Raw genomic sequence first — 14799 nt, 5'->3', positions numbered from 1 at the left:
TGTATACAGGGAGCTCCCTCTAGTGGTGGCTGCAAACAGGATCTTATTATGTATCTTTGTATACAGAGAGCTCCCCCTAGCGGTGGCTGCAGATAGAATCTTATTATGTATCTCTATGTACAGGGAGCGCCCCTAGTGGTGGCTGCAGACATGTTATCATGTATCTCTGTATACAGGGAGCTCCCCCTAGTGGTGGCTGCAGACAGAATCTTGTCATGTATCTCTGTATACAGGGAGCTCCCCCTAGTGGTAGCTGCAGACTGAATATTATCATGTATCTCTGTATACAGGGAGCTCCCCCTAGTGGTGGCTGCAGACAGGATCTTATCATGTATCTCTGTATACAGGGAGCTCCCCCTAGTGGTAGCTGCAGACTGAATATTATCATGTATCTCTGTATACAGGGAGCTCCCCCTAGTGGTAGCTGCAGACTGAATATTATCATGTATCTCTGTATACAGGGAGCTCCCCCTAGTGGTGGCTGCAGACACAATCTTATTTTGTATCTCTGTATACAGGGATCACCACCTATTAGTGGCTGTAGACAGAATATTATCATGTATCTCAGCATACAGGGGGCTCCCCGAGGCAGTGGTTGTATAAATCTGTATATAGTGAGCTCCCCCTAGTGGTGGCTGCAGACAGGATCTTATGTATCTCTGTATACAGGAAGCTCCCCCTAGTGATGGCTTCAATCAGGTTATTATGTATCTCTGTATACAAGGAGCTCCCTCTGGTGGTTACTGCAAGTAGATAGGATTTTATCATTTATCTTCTCCATTAGAGCTGCACAGTTATAATAGTTTCCACCCCTTTGTTCTTTTGCGGCTTTGTTCTATTCTGTTCTGTGCCAGTAATATCTTGTAGTTATGTTTTAAATAGTTAAAAAAATATTGCAACCTCCATTACATATACAGGTGGAGGGTTCATTTTAAATGTGTTAGGGCTAAAGTAAAACTCAAGAAGTTCTTCAACTCTCCCTTTGACATATAAAAGAAGACACGGCTGGAGATGAAAGCTTTAATCCTTGTGAGCCAGTGAGATCAGACTGCATAGCAAATGCCATTGTGTGAGACTGGGACCTACTAGCCTGCTCGGATGGCAGGGAGGTCCAGGAACATCAGTGGGAAGTCTTCCTGCGCTCCGTACTGTGGTGTCACTGTGCATCATCCTGCAGATGTTGAGTGAGCGGCGCTGTGACAGTACAAGGACAGCACTTGGCAGAAGACTAGAAGAACGCTGTGAACCTTCTTGAAGATGGCTCCCATGATAGCCCGTGTTTGGGGATTTATTTTCAAAGACCATCTTATGACTCAATGACTTAACAACTAGCGGATCAACTTCCAAAATTGTGATTGTTGGCTGCAGCTATTCATTGCTGATTAGGATTGTTGCTGATACATTGCAGCGAACCATCAGCTGTGAAAGCAGAATAGTCCGTAGCCCTGACTAACATGGATGCAGTGTGAATAGCAATTTCCACTAACCACCTTTATATACATGTGAGGATAAAAAGGTCTCCAAAGCAGAAAAGCGTTGTGGCGGTGGTTATCCACTGGTACTTTTAGTCCGCTAAGGGTAACACCATAATGCAGCAGAACACACACTTGGATAATCAAGAAATTATTTATTCTTATATACTCACAAACAATAGTAAAAATGTGCATTATAAAAAATCCTAGTGGTACATCAGTCTACTGGCTCAATCTGGGTTTCGCCTTTTCAGCTTCTTCTGGGGCATGTCCAGTAAACCAAGTGCCAGAACTTAAAAGTGAACCGCATTATTCTGGGTTTCGCCTTCACAGCTTCTTCTGGGGCATATCCAGCGTATCAAGTGCCATAACTTAAAGGGAACCACCTTATTCTAGGTCTTACCTTCACAGCTTCCTCTGGGGCATGTTCAGTATATCATGTGCCAGAACTTAAACAGAACCACCTATTTTTATATAATCACAAACCATAGTAAAAAATGTGCATTATATACAAATATAAGATCAGACTCGTGCCTGATTCTGGGTTTCGTCTTCAAAGCTTTTACTGGGGCATGTCCAGCGTAACAAGTGCCAGAGCTTAAAGGGAATTGCCTGATTTTGGGTTTTGCCTTCAAAGCTTCTTCTGGGGTATGTCCAGCATATCAAGAGCCAGACCTTAAAAGTGAACCGCCTGATTCTTGGTTTCGCCTTCACAGCTTCTGTTGGGGCATGTCCAGTGCCCGAGCGTAAAGGGAACTGCCTGATTTTGGATTTCGCCTTCACAGCTTCTTCTGGGGCATGTCCAATGTATCAAGTTCCAGAATTTAAAGGGAACCGCCTGATTCTTGTTTTTTCCTTCACAGCTTCTTCTGGAGCATGTCCAGAGTAGCAGTACCAGAACTTAAAGGGAACTGCCTATTCCTATATGATCACAAACCATGGTAAAAAAAAAATGCATTATATAAAAATATAAAATCAGACTCGTGCTTGATTCTGGGTTTCGCCTTCACATCTTCTTCTGGGGCATGTCTAGCTTATCAAGTACCAGAATTTAAAGGGAACCGCCTCATTCTTGGTTTGCCTTCACAGCTTCTTCTGGGACATGCCCAGTGTATTGAGTGCCAGAACTTAAAGGGAACCACCTGATTCTGGGTTTCACCTTCACAGTTTCTTTTGGGGCATGTCCAGCATGTCAAGTGTCAGAGTTTAAAGGGAACTGCCTGATTCTGGGTTTCGCCTTCACAGCTTCTTCTGGCGCATGTCCAGTGTATCAAGTGCCAAAACTTAAAGGGAACCACCTGATTTGGGGTTTCGCCTTCACAGTTTCTTTTGGGGCATGTCCAGCATATCAAGTGCCAGAGCTTAAAGAAAAACGCCTATTCTTATATAATCACAAACCATAGTAAAAAATATGCATTATATAAAAATATAAAATCAGACTCATGCCCGATTCTGGGTTTCGACTTCACAGCTTCTTCTGGGGCATATCCAGCGCATCAAGTGCGGAACCTAATAGGGAGCCACCTGATTTTGGGTTTCACCTTCACAGCTTCTTCTGGGGCATGTCTAGCATATCAAGTACCAGAACTTAAAGAGAACCCCCCATTCTTATATAATCAAAAACCATGGTAAAAAATATGCATTACATAGAAATATAAAATCAGACTCGTGCCTGATTTTGGGTTTCGCCTCCACAGCTTCTTCTTGGGCATGTCCAGTGTATCAATTGCAGAACTTAAAGGGAGCCACCTCATTTTGGGTTTCGCCTTCACAGCTTCTTCTGGGGCATGTCCAGCCTATCAAGTGCTAGAAATTAAAGGGAACCTGTCTTGTGAAACCCCCCCCCCCCACTAGATAGATAGATAGATAGATATCTATATTATATATAGAGAGAGAGAGAGAGATAGATATGTATGGTTAATCTGCAGGTTACTCATCTTCTGAACCCGCCTGGCACCCGCACTGAGAGCCAAGCTGCCGGGAGGAAGTGAACCTTATTCCTCCAGGCAGAGTTTGGCTTCCAGTCATCCAGTCATAGGGGGTGGCGCTGGGTGCTTTCAGTCACCACTCAATGCAACTTTTTAAAGTACAGTAGTATATTTCCCAATGGTACACAAGAGCGTGAAACCAACATATCAAATGATGCAAAAAATATAAAAAAATTGCAACATTTTTTTTGCAGGATACAACTTTAAGAACAGAGGTGAAGTCCGACAGTAAAATCTAGAATTCTGCCCAAATTGTTTTTTTTTTCCTGTATGATAAAAATGGTTGCAACATAAATGTATTTGTTTCGCCGGCTCCATCCGTTCTAGAATCTGCAACTTTGTTGCCGTCTTTATTTACAAACAAACTCATACAAATGTTGCACTTTTCGCCAAGAGCTTCACTACACCCCCCTTTTCTAGTTTTGGTATTCGAAGTACAAAAATAAATAAATAATGGTGAAATAAAACATTGATAAAATTATCTAAAGGTGTTGAGAACAATAAAAAAAATTCCGAAATTTGCCCACAAATTTTTCAGAAATGTCCCTTGATACGCTTTTACTTCGCAGCCGGTCTCCGATGCCGTCCTGTAACGTCACGTGCCCGGTATTATCTCTAATACATAGATTAAAATGACAATCCCCCCGACAGATCAGCCAGAGATGTGTGTTTGGAAGCAGCGACAGATGTGAGGAGCTGGAAGTTCACTGGAGCAGCGGGGATTTCAGATACCGACCAGTAGGAATCTAGAAGGGATGAACGAGACGTCTGTTTTGGAATTGAGCACAAAGGAGAATGTCTAGAAATAGAAACATTATAACAAATATGAAATCAGATACAGAAATATCCTGGAAGACGGAGCGACAACCGATAAGTCTTCCTCGTAGCAGTAATTGCAGCCATATGTACCCAGTGGTGCTGGGATACTTACTCTGCTCCCATATCAACAGCTAAATAAGTAGACTTGACATGCAGGATTCAAGAACAGTTGGGTGTCTGTCATAATAGTGGATATATCCCTTCTCAAGTTGATTTAAGGGCACATGTCCTCCACCCTGCCACTCTTTGGGCATGGTGCGAGTTATACTCCGGCAGGTGAGCCACCGGTCACAACGCACTGGCTTAGACCTCATGTATGGAGATTGTTTCTATGCAGAATTATCCATGGTAATGAAATGACATACAAGACAGTGATTGATGGAGTTCACTATTATACACACTGCCAAGTGACAACGTCCGAATCCCAATTCCTCCTCCTACTCTACATGGATTATGGTCCTAGTGACTGGTCCAGCTGTTGCTTATTATACAGATGCAGCAGAGCTTACTTTTTCACGTGCCACAGCGAAGGCCTGGATTGCTGGCCAAATATTAGCACAACAATTTCAGCTCTGCTACATCCCTATATGAGACTAGCTGAAATGCATGCAGAACTATGCAGTAGGGAGTTGCCTCTTGCAGCTGTGTGGTATCACACTGCACCCAGCAAACATTGTAAACCATGTAATACATTCCTGTTGCTTCTCCCCAGTCCATATGCTCCTGTCTACGTTCACCTTTCTCTGAGCTCCCCCTAGTGGTGACTCTAGGCAGCCAGAATCTTATTTAACTCCGGCTATACAGTGGACTAACTAAGCTGTAAAGCCAGTTATGAAATAAATCCAATCACAAGTTCGACCTCACAACAAGGCAAGGTGGGACATTGTGGGATACAATCGTCAATGTATATGGAGCAGAGCGAGAGGAACGGGTTCTTGTAGATTCCATGGAAACCCAAATATTTACTCCTTTTTGGGAATACTTCTTAAAAGGGGCAGCTTGTAGGTGCTGGTCTGAAGCTGGCAGGATCGCTGGAATCGGACAACCTCAATGTCCCGCTGCAGCATTAGAAAGCACAAAGTTCAGGATAGAGGTACTGGTCTGAACTATCCATCACGGGGAACGCCTCCACCCCTCAGCAAGCCAGAAAAGGGGAGGCAAGGAAGCAGCGCATGCTTGAAAAGCCTGGGTTTTTGTTTTTTTTTCACTACATCCATCCGGAAAAAAAGGCAGCAGCTTTGAAATGGTTAAATGGAGCTGGGCAGTTATACCGCACTGTTGTGGTGTAATCAACACCGAAATGGGGGAAAACAATCTGTTAAACAGTCACAAACAAGAACAGGTCAGGAATTTCTATGGAGAGGCTCGGAGATCGTTGCTCCCGGCGGGCGGTCCGGCTGCGAGGTGCAGAACGCGACCAGCAGGACGGATACTTATGGCTATTACAGGACAGACTTGTGAGTCACATACAATAAACCGGCTATTGTCTCCCCCTCCCACGGCCTCCGCGGGACAGACAATTTGGGAAAAATACAGTCAGGGCTTTTACTTTCTACAACTTCACCTCTCTAGATTCTATGATCACTTGAATATCATTACCCCGGAGATCTGTTATCAGAACATTCTATAAGACATGGAAGCAATCCGGAAAAAAGGGTTCTGTTTAGACTGTGGATACAGCTTCTATGCAGACCCATGTGTTGCTATTGTTATAAACCCTGCAGACATGGCTTCACTCAATACTTTTAAGGGTGCTTTACATGCTGCGACATCGATTTCGAGCGCAATAGCACCCGCTCCCCGTCGTTCGTGCGACGTTTGGTGATCGCTGCCGTAGCGAACAATATCGCTACGGCAGCGTCACACGCACATACCTGTTCAGCGACGTCGCTGTGACTGCCGAACAATCCCTCCTTCCGGGGGGGCGGTTTGTGCAGCGTCACAAAACGGCCGCCCAATAAAAGAAGAGGGGAGGAGATGAGCTGCCGGAACATCCCACCCACCTCCTTCCTTCCGCATTGCCGGTGGACGCAGGTAAGGAGATGTTCATCGTTCCTGCGGTGTCACACACAGCGATGTGTGGTGCCACAGGAACGACGAACAACCTGCGGAATGAAACACCAACATTATGATTTGGAGCGACATGCCAATGATCAACGATTTTTGCAATTGTTGCTTCTCACTGTCACATGCTGCGATGTCGCTAACGACGCCGGATGTGCGTCACAAACACCGTGACCCCGACTATATATCGTTAGCGATGTCGCAGCGTGTAAAGCACCCTTTAGTAAACCAGCAGAAAGAAAATGGAACGGAACTGAAGCCGGCAGGATCAGACCACATTAGGTTTGGTTTGTAGCCTGTAACACTGGTGACGCATAGTCATGGCTGAAAGTGGAATTTTTCCAGAAAATGTAGTATTTCTCTTGCAATTATAAGTTTTGTTATACCTGATTATTTCCTTTGCGGATATTGGAACAAAAAAAAAACAAAAAAAAAAAAAACAAAGAAAGAACGGAGAAATAAAAAGGCAAATTGAACACTTTCACACAACTCCAAAAATGGACATGAGAATTGTTGGCACCTTTCCAAAATTGTGGGTAAAAATAACTTTGTTTCAAGAATGTTATGCTCCTTCAAACTCACCAGTGGCAAGTAACAGGTGTGGGCAATATGAAAATAACACCTGAAATCAGATAAAAAGGGGAGAAGCTGACTCAATCTTTGTAGTGCGTCACACTAAGCATAGAGAACAGAAAGAGGAGAAGTTAAAAGTCCATCTTTAAAGAACTTGATGTTCCTTTGTCTAAAATAATCAAGAAATTTACAACCCATGCCACTGTAGCTAATGTTCCTGGACGTTGGCGACAGAGAAAAATTCATGAAACTTTGCATCGCAGGATAGTCCGGAGGGTGACTAAGCCGCCCCCCCAGTCAAGTTCCAGAAAAATTCCAGCTGTCCTGCAGGCTCAGGGGGAATCAAAGTCAGCGTGAATTATCCAACATGTGAATGAAACGCTATGGAGGAGACCCAGGAGGACCCCACTGCTGACACAGAGACATAAAAAGGCTAGACTGCAGTTTGTCAAAAAAACCCTTTTGGGAAAGCGTCCTGCGGACAGATGAGACCAAGATAGAGGTTTTGGTAAAGCGCATCATTCTACTGTTTGGCAAAAACAGAATGAGGCCTACAAAGAAAAGGACACAGCACCTACAGTGACACATGGTGGAGGTCAGAGATGTTTTGGTTGTTTTGCTGCCTCTGGCACTGGGGGTCTTGACTGTGTGCATGGAAGCTGAAGACTCTAGGCGGCAATATAGTAAAGCTGGGTGTGCGTCCTAGATCATGGGTCATTCAGCAGTACAATGACCCCAAACACTTCAAGAAGCCCCAGAAATGGATGGAAACAAAGCGCTGGAGATTTCTGAAGTGGCAGCAATGAATCCGAATCTAAATCCCATTGACACCTGTGGAAAGATCTTAAAATTACTGTTGGGAGAAGAGAAGACGCCTTCAAATATGAGACACCGGGAGCAGTGTATAAAGAAGAGTCCAAAATTCCAGGTGAGAGGAGTAAGAAGCTTGTGGACGGTTATAGGAAGCGACTGATTGCAGGTATTTATTCCAAAGAGCAAAGGGCGTGCAGCCAAATATTAAGTGTAAAGGTGCCAACAATTTTGTGAGGCCCATTTTTGGAGTTTTGTATGTCCAAAATGCCTTTTGTACTATGTTTACGTGCATAACAAAAGATACGTAATTGCAATAATTTTCTGGCAGAAATACTTAATTTTCTAGAACAATTTCAAGGGTGCCAACACTTTCGGCCATGACTGTAGATCTACCTAGGAGCTGCAAAACCAAAGCAACCTGACAATGGAGAAATTATGTTGTTCCGGGGTCTGCAGACTGTGTGACAGAAGCAGACATCTCCCTCAGTCGAGCACATAATAGGGCTGCTGTTCTCGACATCTAATCATAGCATGTTGCAAGATCATAGTTCACACAATAGTATGGCACAAATATATATTAATATAATATAATATATATATATATATATATATATATATATATATATATATATATATATATATATATATACACATATACATACACACACACACACACACACACACACACACACACATGTACACATATATATACATACATACATACACACACACACATGTATACCGTATTTTTCGCTTTATAAGACGCACCCCAAATTTGGTGAAGGAATAGAGAATTTTTTAATAAATAGGGTCCGTCTTATAATGCCAATGTCCGTCTAACAAATCATATAGGGTATATGTCCTTCATAGCCCCCCCATCCTAAAATTAGCCCCCTTAATCTGGATATGGCCACCTTATATTGAATATAACCCCCTGTGGCTGGCACACGGCCCCCTGTGTTAGATATCGCCCCCATGCTGCTGCTTTTAGTAAAATAAAACTCTTTCCTTACCTTCTCCAGCACTGTCCTCTCTCGTGTCTCCCTCCGTGCGGTTGAGCTCCGGCCTCCTGTACTTCCTGGTTCTCGGTGTCGGTCATGTGATCGGCACAGCAGAGTGATATCTCTGCGTGCCTGATCACAGCAGCAGGAGACCGGGAGATCAGCGCTGGAGGAGGTGAGTAAAGAGTGTTTTATTTTACTATGGGCAGCAGCATGGGGGCCATATCTAACACAGGGGGGGGCATGTGCCATCAAAGGGGGGCGCAGGCAGATATAATATGCGCCGCTGCCCCAGCCAGTCACCACGGTGCGGTTTCAGCACCACGGTGATGGACAGCGGCAGTGCATATTATATGAGCGGGAGCAGGAGATCTAACTCTGCCGCCCGCAGCTTTCACCTGCCCCCAGTACCGCTCCAGAAGGCCCACACCTCCCCTGGAGTAATATATATACATACATACATACATACATACATATTTTACCGTATTTTTCACTTTATAAGACACACTTTTGTTTCCCTAAATTTTGGGGGAAAGTAGGGGGTGCGTCTTATAATCCGAATATACAGTGTGTGTGTAATATATTATATATATATATATATATATATATAATATATTACACACACACTGTATATTCGGATTATAAGACGCACCCCCTACTTTCCCCCAAGATTTAGGGGAACAAAAGTGTGTCTTATAAAGCGAAAAATACGGATATATATATATATATATATATATATATATATATATATATATATATATATATATATATATATATATATATATATATATATATATATATATATATAAATATATATATATATATATATACACACATACATACATACATACATATATATATATACATATATACATATATATACATACATATATACATATATATACATACATATATACATATATATACATACATATATACATATATATACATACATATATACATACATATATATATATATATATATATATATATATATATATATATATATACACATACACATACACATTATATATATATATATACATATATATACATATATATACATATATATACACATACATTGGTTTCATTGCATGTTTTGCACAGTTTGCCTTCTGTAGCCCCTGTGTTCTGTGTTGCACTGTCTCTTGTTGGCTGCAGAATGAGTAATCTGAGAATGTGTCATTGAGCTCATTCTGGTGAGAGTGTATATAGCGCTCATCTTCCCCAATCTGAACTCCTCTCGGCTGATTTATGACCTTGTGAAAGTTGAGTTTAATAGCGGCTTTATAAAATCACCCGATAGGTGCTCAGAAATAAGAAATTCTAACCTCCCCATTGGGAAGAGCTCACTGATGGATTCTCAGTTAACTCATCATGCAATATGCACTCAGTTATTCTTCCATAAGGTCCTGTTTGCTGAGTGGATCCAAAAGACTCCAGAAGCGAATTCTGTATAAATATGAACGATACATTTTTCTTTTAATTGAAACAATTACAAATATCAACAGGGAAAAAAAAAAAAGAAAAAGAGCAAAGTGGAATAAAAAGCAAAAAATAAAATCCTGACTTTGTTCATCAATCACAAGAGGAGGTACAAAAATCAGTGTGCAGCAAAAGAAAAGGGCTAGAGGTAGTAATGTAGCTGTGGAACTACAAGTCCCAGCATTCTTAGGAGGCGCTGCTATTATAGGATGCCACTCCAAATGCAATGGTCGGAGTCTGAATGAGGGGTCAGGGCATGACACAGGAACAAACAGTGCATCAGAGAGAACCCCTGCGTCACGCTCCTCCCTTGTCTGTACCTTTAAATACACCTCCCCTCCCCCAGTCAGCTGGACAGGGTGGCGAATGGAGCACAGATCTTATTCATTAAAGGAGTACGCAATGCGCCCAGTCGGTCAGCGGTCTCCATACTGTGCTTTACTGCTATGGTGGCTGTCAGACCATGCTAGGGGTGATAGTTTTGCTAAATAATGAGGATTATTGTGCAGAAAAAGCCATATACATTGTTTAGGATCCCAATTTTTGCCCTCGATGTAGGAAAATATAAAATCAGGGGGGGGGGGTTCTAACTAGCGCCTTTCATCTAATCCTAACCTAACGACAACCTATAGAGCAGCGATCTCCATGCCACATCCTCTCCGCTTCTCTAAAAGTACTACAACCCCCACTCAAGTAGTGAGAGATTAGAAAATCCTTCATTAAACCGCCACAATATTTCCTTATAGGGGGTCAGAGATATTTTTGTTTTTAAAACAAAAGAACCAAATCTTCATCAACATGAAATGATGAAATTCTGCTTCCTGCAGCCACCACTAGAGGGAGCTGAGAGAAAACAACTTGAGTGAGCTCCCCCTAGTGGTGGCTGCAGGTAGGAAGAATTTTATCAGTTAGCTCTATGGCTATTGATAGGGTGCTTTGTATTAGACAAGGGGAGATTTTACCCCCCCCCCCCCATGGATAAAGGCGTGCACATTCACCACTAGAGGGCCGGCCGTCGAGGCATGCTGGGACCTGTATTTCCGAGCCATGACTTGCCTACCTCTGATGTACAGTCTGTCATTGGCCATTTGATTAAATATCCATTTCCTATTTTTTTTTTAAAAAAAAGTTGCCATCTTGTCAAATTCAGGACACATGAATGATATAAAAAGCTCCTATACAATTCATCATTCATCAGCCCTTACAACCGCAGGCTTTTTAATATTTATATATATATATATATATATATATATATATATATATATATATATATATATATATATATATATATATATATATATATATATATATATATATATATATATATATATATATATATATATATATATTATATATACAGGGTGGTCCAAAAGTAGGTGGACAGTATGTGTAATAGGGTTATCAAACATGGTGTAAAGTGAAACTGACTCAGTTGCCCTTAGCAACCAATCAGATTCCACCTTTCATTTTCCAAAGAGTCTGTGAAGAATGAAAGGTGGAATCTGATTGGTTGCTAAGGGCAACTGAGTCAGTTTCACTTTACACCATGTTTGATAACCCTATTACACATACTGTCCACCTACTTTTGGACCGCCCTGTATATAATGATTGGAAAACGGTTCCCTTTTCATCAGCATCACAACAAATAAAGGAGACCCCCCCCCCCGGACCCGTCCTGGAGATTGTCTTATATGGCTTCTACATGGGGAAGACAGGAGAGGGCGTCATGGCTTCTAGGTTCCCGGCAGCTTTGTCACACGATGGTACTGGCTCCTCGAAGGCCCACGCCGCGGGCAAACTGTTCTAAAAGACCGCTGATGGCCCCGGACGGGCTCGGCGGCACGGATCTCAGGCCTATGGTGGTATTGTAGGCAGATAGGAAGGTGGAGCGGACGGCTTCCAGCCGTGTCGCCCGTTCAGTCTGTGCCGAGTGCCTGTAAGAGAGGGAAAAAGGACAATAAATTTCCAGGTTGGACAAAAGACAGGCTTAGCATCACTGCTTAAAGGGGCTCTCCGCTCCCTACATGTCCCCTGAAAGTAAAAAGATCACAAAAGTGACCTCCTGACCATCAGTGGTCAAACCCAGCAGCAAAAACTCTTTGTACTGCCCCCACAGGCGACATGGAGTATTACAGGAGCGTCTATTCCTAACCGTGTGATCCAGGACGGGACGGGTCCTCAAGAGCAGGAGACGCTCTTTGTAAGCACGCTCTAAATTTGGCCAACGGATGAGTATCCTGAACAGGAAAGCCCACGTACACAGTTTGGGAATACAAACTGGACCACCCCTTTAAATGGACAGGACGTTAAACATTAGGGAGGAGGCAGCAGAGACCCATTCACATTAGATGGTCGGCCGGCTTCATCTAAATCAGCGGGTTCGGCCAACGTCATGGCCATCCTACAGAAGAGAGTACAAGTGGTCGTCGCGCACACTACCTGCTTGGATTTTAGGAGACCCAAAAGGAAGAGAATTGCGTCCATTTTTCCAGCCAGTATGACTTTCTTTGGAAGGAAAAAGATGTCACTGACATATACAACATGTCACGTCTGAAGACGCTCGGGTTATATCAGGGAAGACAGAAGGGTCTGCGTGTACAGACGGCACCCGGCTTCACTGCCGTAGATTCCTACTGTTACACCGACTCGTCAGACACAAAATTGTACAAGACTGGCATGTAGGAAAATTCAGCTGTGAGAATATGGCCGTAACCGGCAATCACTGGCGAGACGGCTCTGCTGGCGGCTCCAATAGACCAATTATACGAGGCACAAAAGCTGCACAATAGAAGACGTCTCCTACTCCTCAGTAAAAGACAGCGATGGATAGAGAGTGACGGGGGTATAAAGAGAAAGAGCAGCGCGAGGTAAAGAAAAGAGCGAGCGACAGAAAAGCGATGGACACAAGGAGCCCGGCGATGGACACAAGGAGCCCGGCGATGGACACAAAGAGCCCGGCGATGGACACAAAGAGCCCGGCGATGGACACAAAGAGCCCGGCGATGGACACAAAGAGCCCGGCGATGGACACAAAGAGCCCGGTGATGGACACAAACAAGGAGCCCGGCGATGGACACAAAGAGCCCGGCGATGGACACAAGGAGCCCGGCGATGGACACAAGGAGCCCGGCGATGGACGCAAGGAGCCCGGCGATGGACACAAGGAGCCCGGCGATGGACACAAGGAGCCCGGCGATGGACACAAGGAGCCCGGCGATGGACACAAGGAGCCCGGCGATGGACACAAGGAGCCCGGCGATGGACACAAGGAGCCCGGCGATGGACACAAGGAGCCCGGCGATGGACACAAGGAGCCCGGCGATGGACACAAGGAGCCCGGCGATGGACACAAGGAGCCCGGCGATGGACACAAGGAGCCCGGCGATGGACACAAGGAGCCCGGCGATGGACACAAGGAGCCCGGCGATGGACACAAGGAGCCCGGCGATGGACACAAGGAGCCCGGCGATGGACACAAGGAGCCCGGCGATGGACACAATAAACAAGCAAGTGAGCACGAATCACAATACCAAGAGATCTGAGAGAGCGCTATTAGAGAGCCTCAAACATGAAAGAGCAAGCTGAGAGAGAAGCAACAGAGAGTGGAAGATACAAGAGCGAGCAGCCGATACGAGAAGGCAATATGTATATATGAGCGCAAAAGATAAACAAGGGAAATAGCAACAGATAGATAAGGGAGCGAGCGATATGAGAGTGAGTGATACGAGAGTGAGCGAGCACAAGTGGCAAGACCAAGAGATAAGCCGTCACATTTAACGAGTTACTTGCAATCCCGAAAACGATGCGACCTGATAAGGATCGCTGGTAAGTAGCTGGGAGATCGCTGGTGAGATGTCACACAGTCAGACCTTACCAACGACTCAGTAATGATACAGGTCGCAGTAGCGACCAATTGTGAAGTTGAACGATATTCATTGCTTATTTTAAACTTTTTAAAAAAATAAATAACTGAAAATTGGGGCGTGCAATATTATTCGACCCCTTTAAGTTAATACTTTGTAGTGCCCCCATTTGCTGCAATTACAGCTGCAGTCTCTTGGGGTATGTGTCTATCAGTTTTGCACATGGAGAGACTGAAATTCTTGCCCATTCTTCCTTTGTAAACAGCTGGAGCGGAGTGAGGTTGGATGGAGGCGTTTGTGAACAGCAGTTTTCAGCTCTTTCCACAGATTCTCGATTGGGTTCAGGTCTGGACTGTGACTTGGCCATTCTAACACCTGGATACGTTTATTTGTGAACCATTCCATTGTAGATATTGCTTTATGTTTGGATCATTGTATTGTTGAAAGACAAATCTCCATCCCAGTCTCAGGTCATTTGCAGACTCCAACAGGTTTTCTTCAAGAATGGTTCTGTATTTGGCTCCATCAATCTTCCCATCAATTTTAACCATCTTCCCTGTCCCTGCTGAAGAAAAGCAGGCCCAAACCATGATGCTGCCACCACCATGTTTGACAGTGGGGATGGTGTGTTCAGGATGATGAGCTGTTTTGCTTTTACGCCAAACATATTTTTGGCATTGTACCCAAATAGTTTGATTTTGGTTTCATCTGACCAGAGCAC

The 14799-nt window shown here is 43.9% G+C and overlaps 1 protein-coding gene across 5 annotated transcripts in view; it reads right to left on the bottom strand.

The window, feature by feature from the left end:
• Nucleotides 1–3393: 3393 nt before the first annotated feature.
• Nucleotides 3394–14799, bottom strand: part of MTMR14 (myotubularin related protein 14) — a 101109-nt gene continuing 89703 nt past the window's right edge. For 4 of the 5 annotated variants that reach the window (XM_075321433.1, XM_075321435.1, XM_075321434.1 and 1 more), the window contains one exon: nt 11803–12149. In XM_075321433.1, the coding sequence (XP_075177548.1) occupies nt 11969–12149 (181 nt within the window). In that variant the 3' untranslated portion in view covers nt 11803–11968. Of the gene's footprint in view, nt 4207–11802; nt 12150–14799 lie in introns of those variants that run through there. The other variant, XM_075321437.1, reaches the window with a different exon arrangement.

The sequence above is a fragment of the Anomaloglossus baeobatrachus genome, chromosome 8 (assembly GCF_048569485.1).
Source record: "Anomaloglossus baeobatrachus isolate aAnoBae1 chromosome 8, aAnoBae1.hap1, whole genome shotgun sequence".
In the NCBI taxonomy this organism is placed as follows: domain Eukaryota; kingdom Metazoa; phylum Chordata; class Amphibia; order Anura; family Aromobatidae; genus Anomaloglossus; species Anomaloglossus baeobatrachus.
Note: the sequence above shows the minus strand (reverse complement) of the source record. Positions and strands in the feature narration are given on the sequence as shown.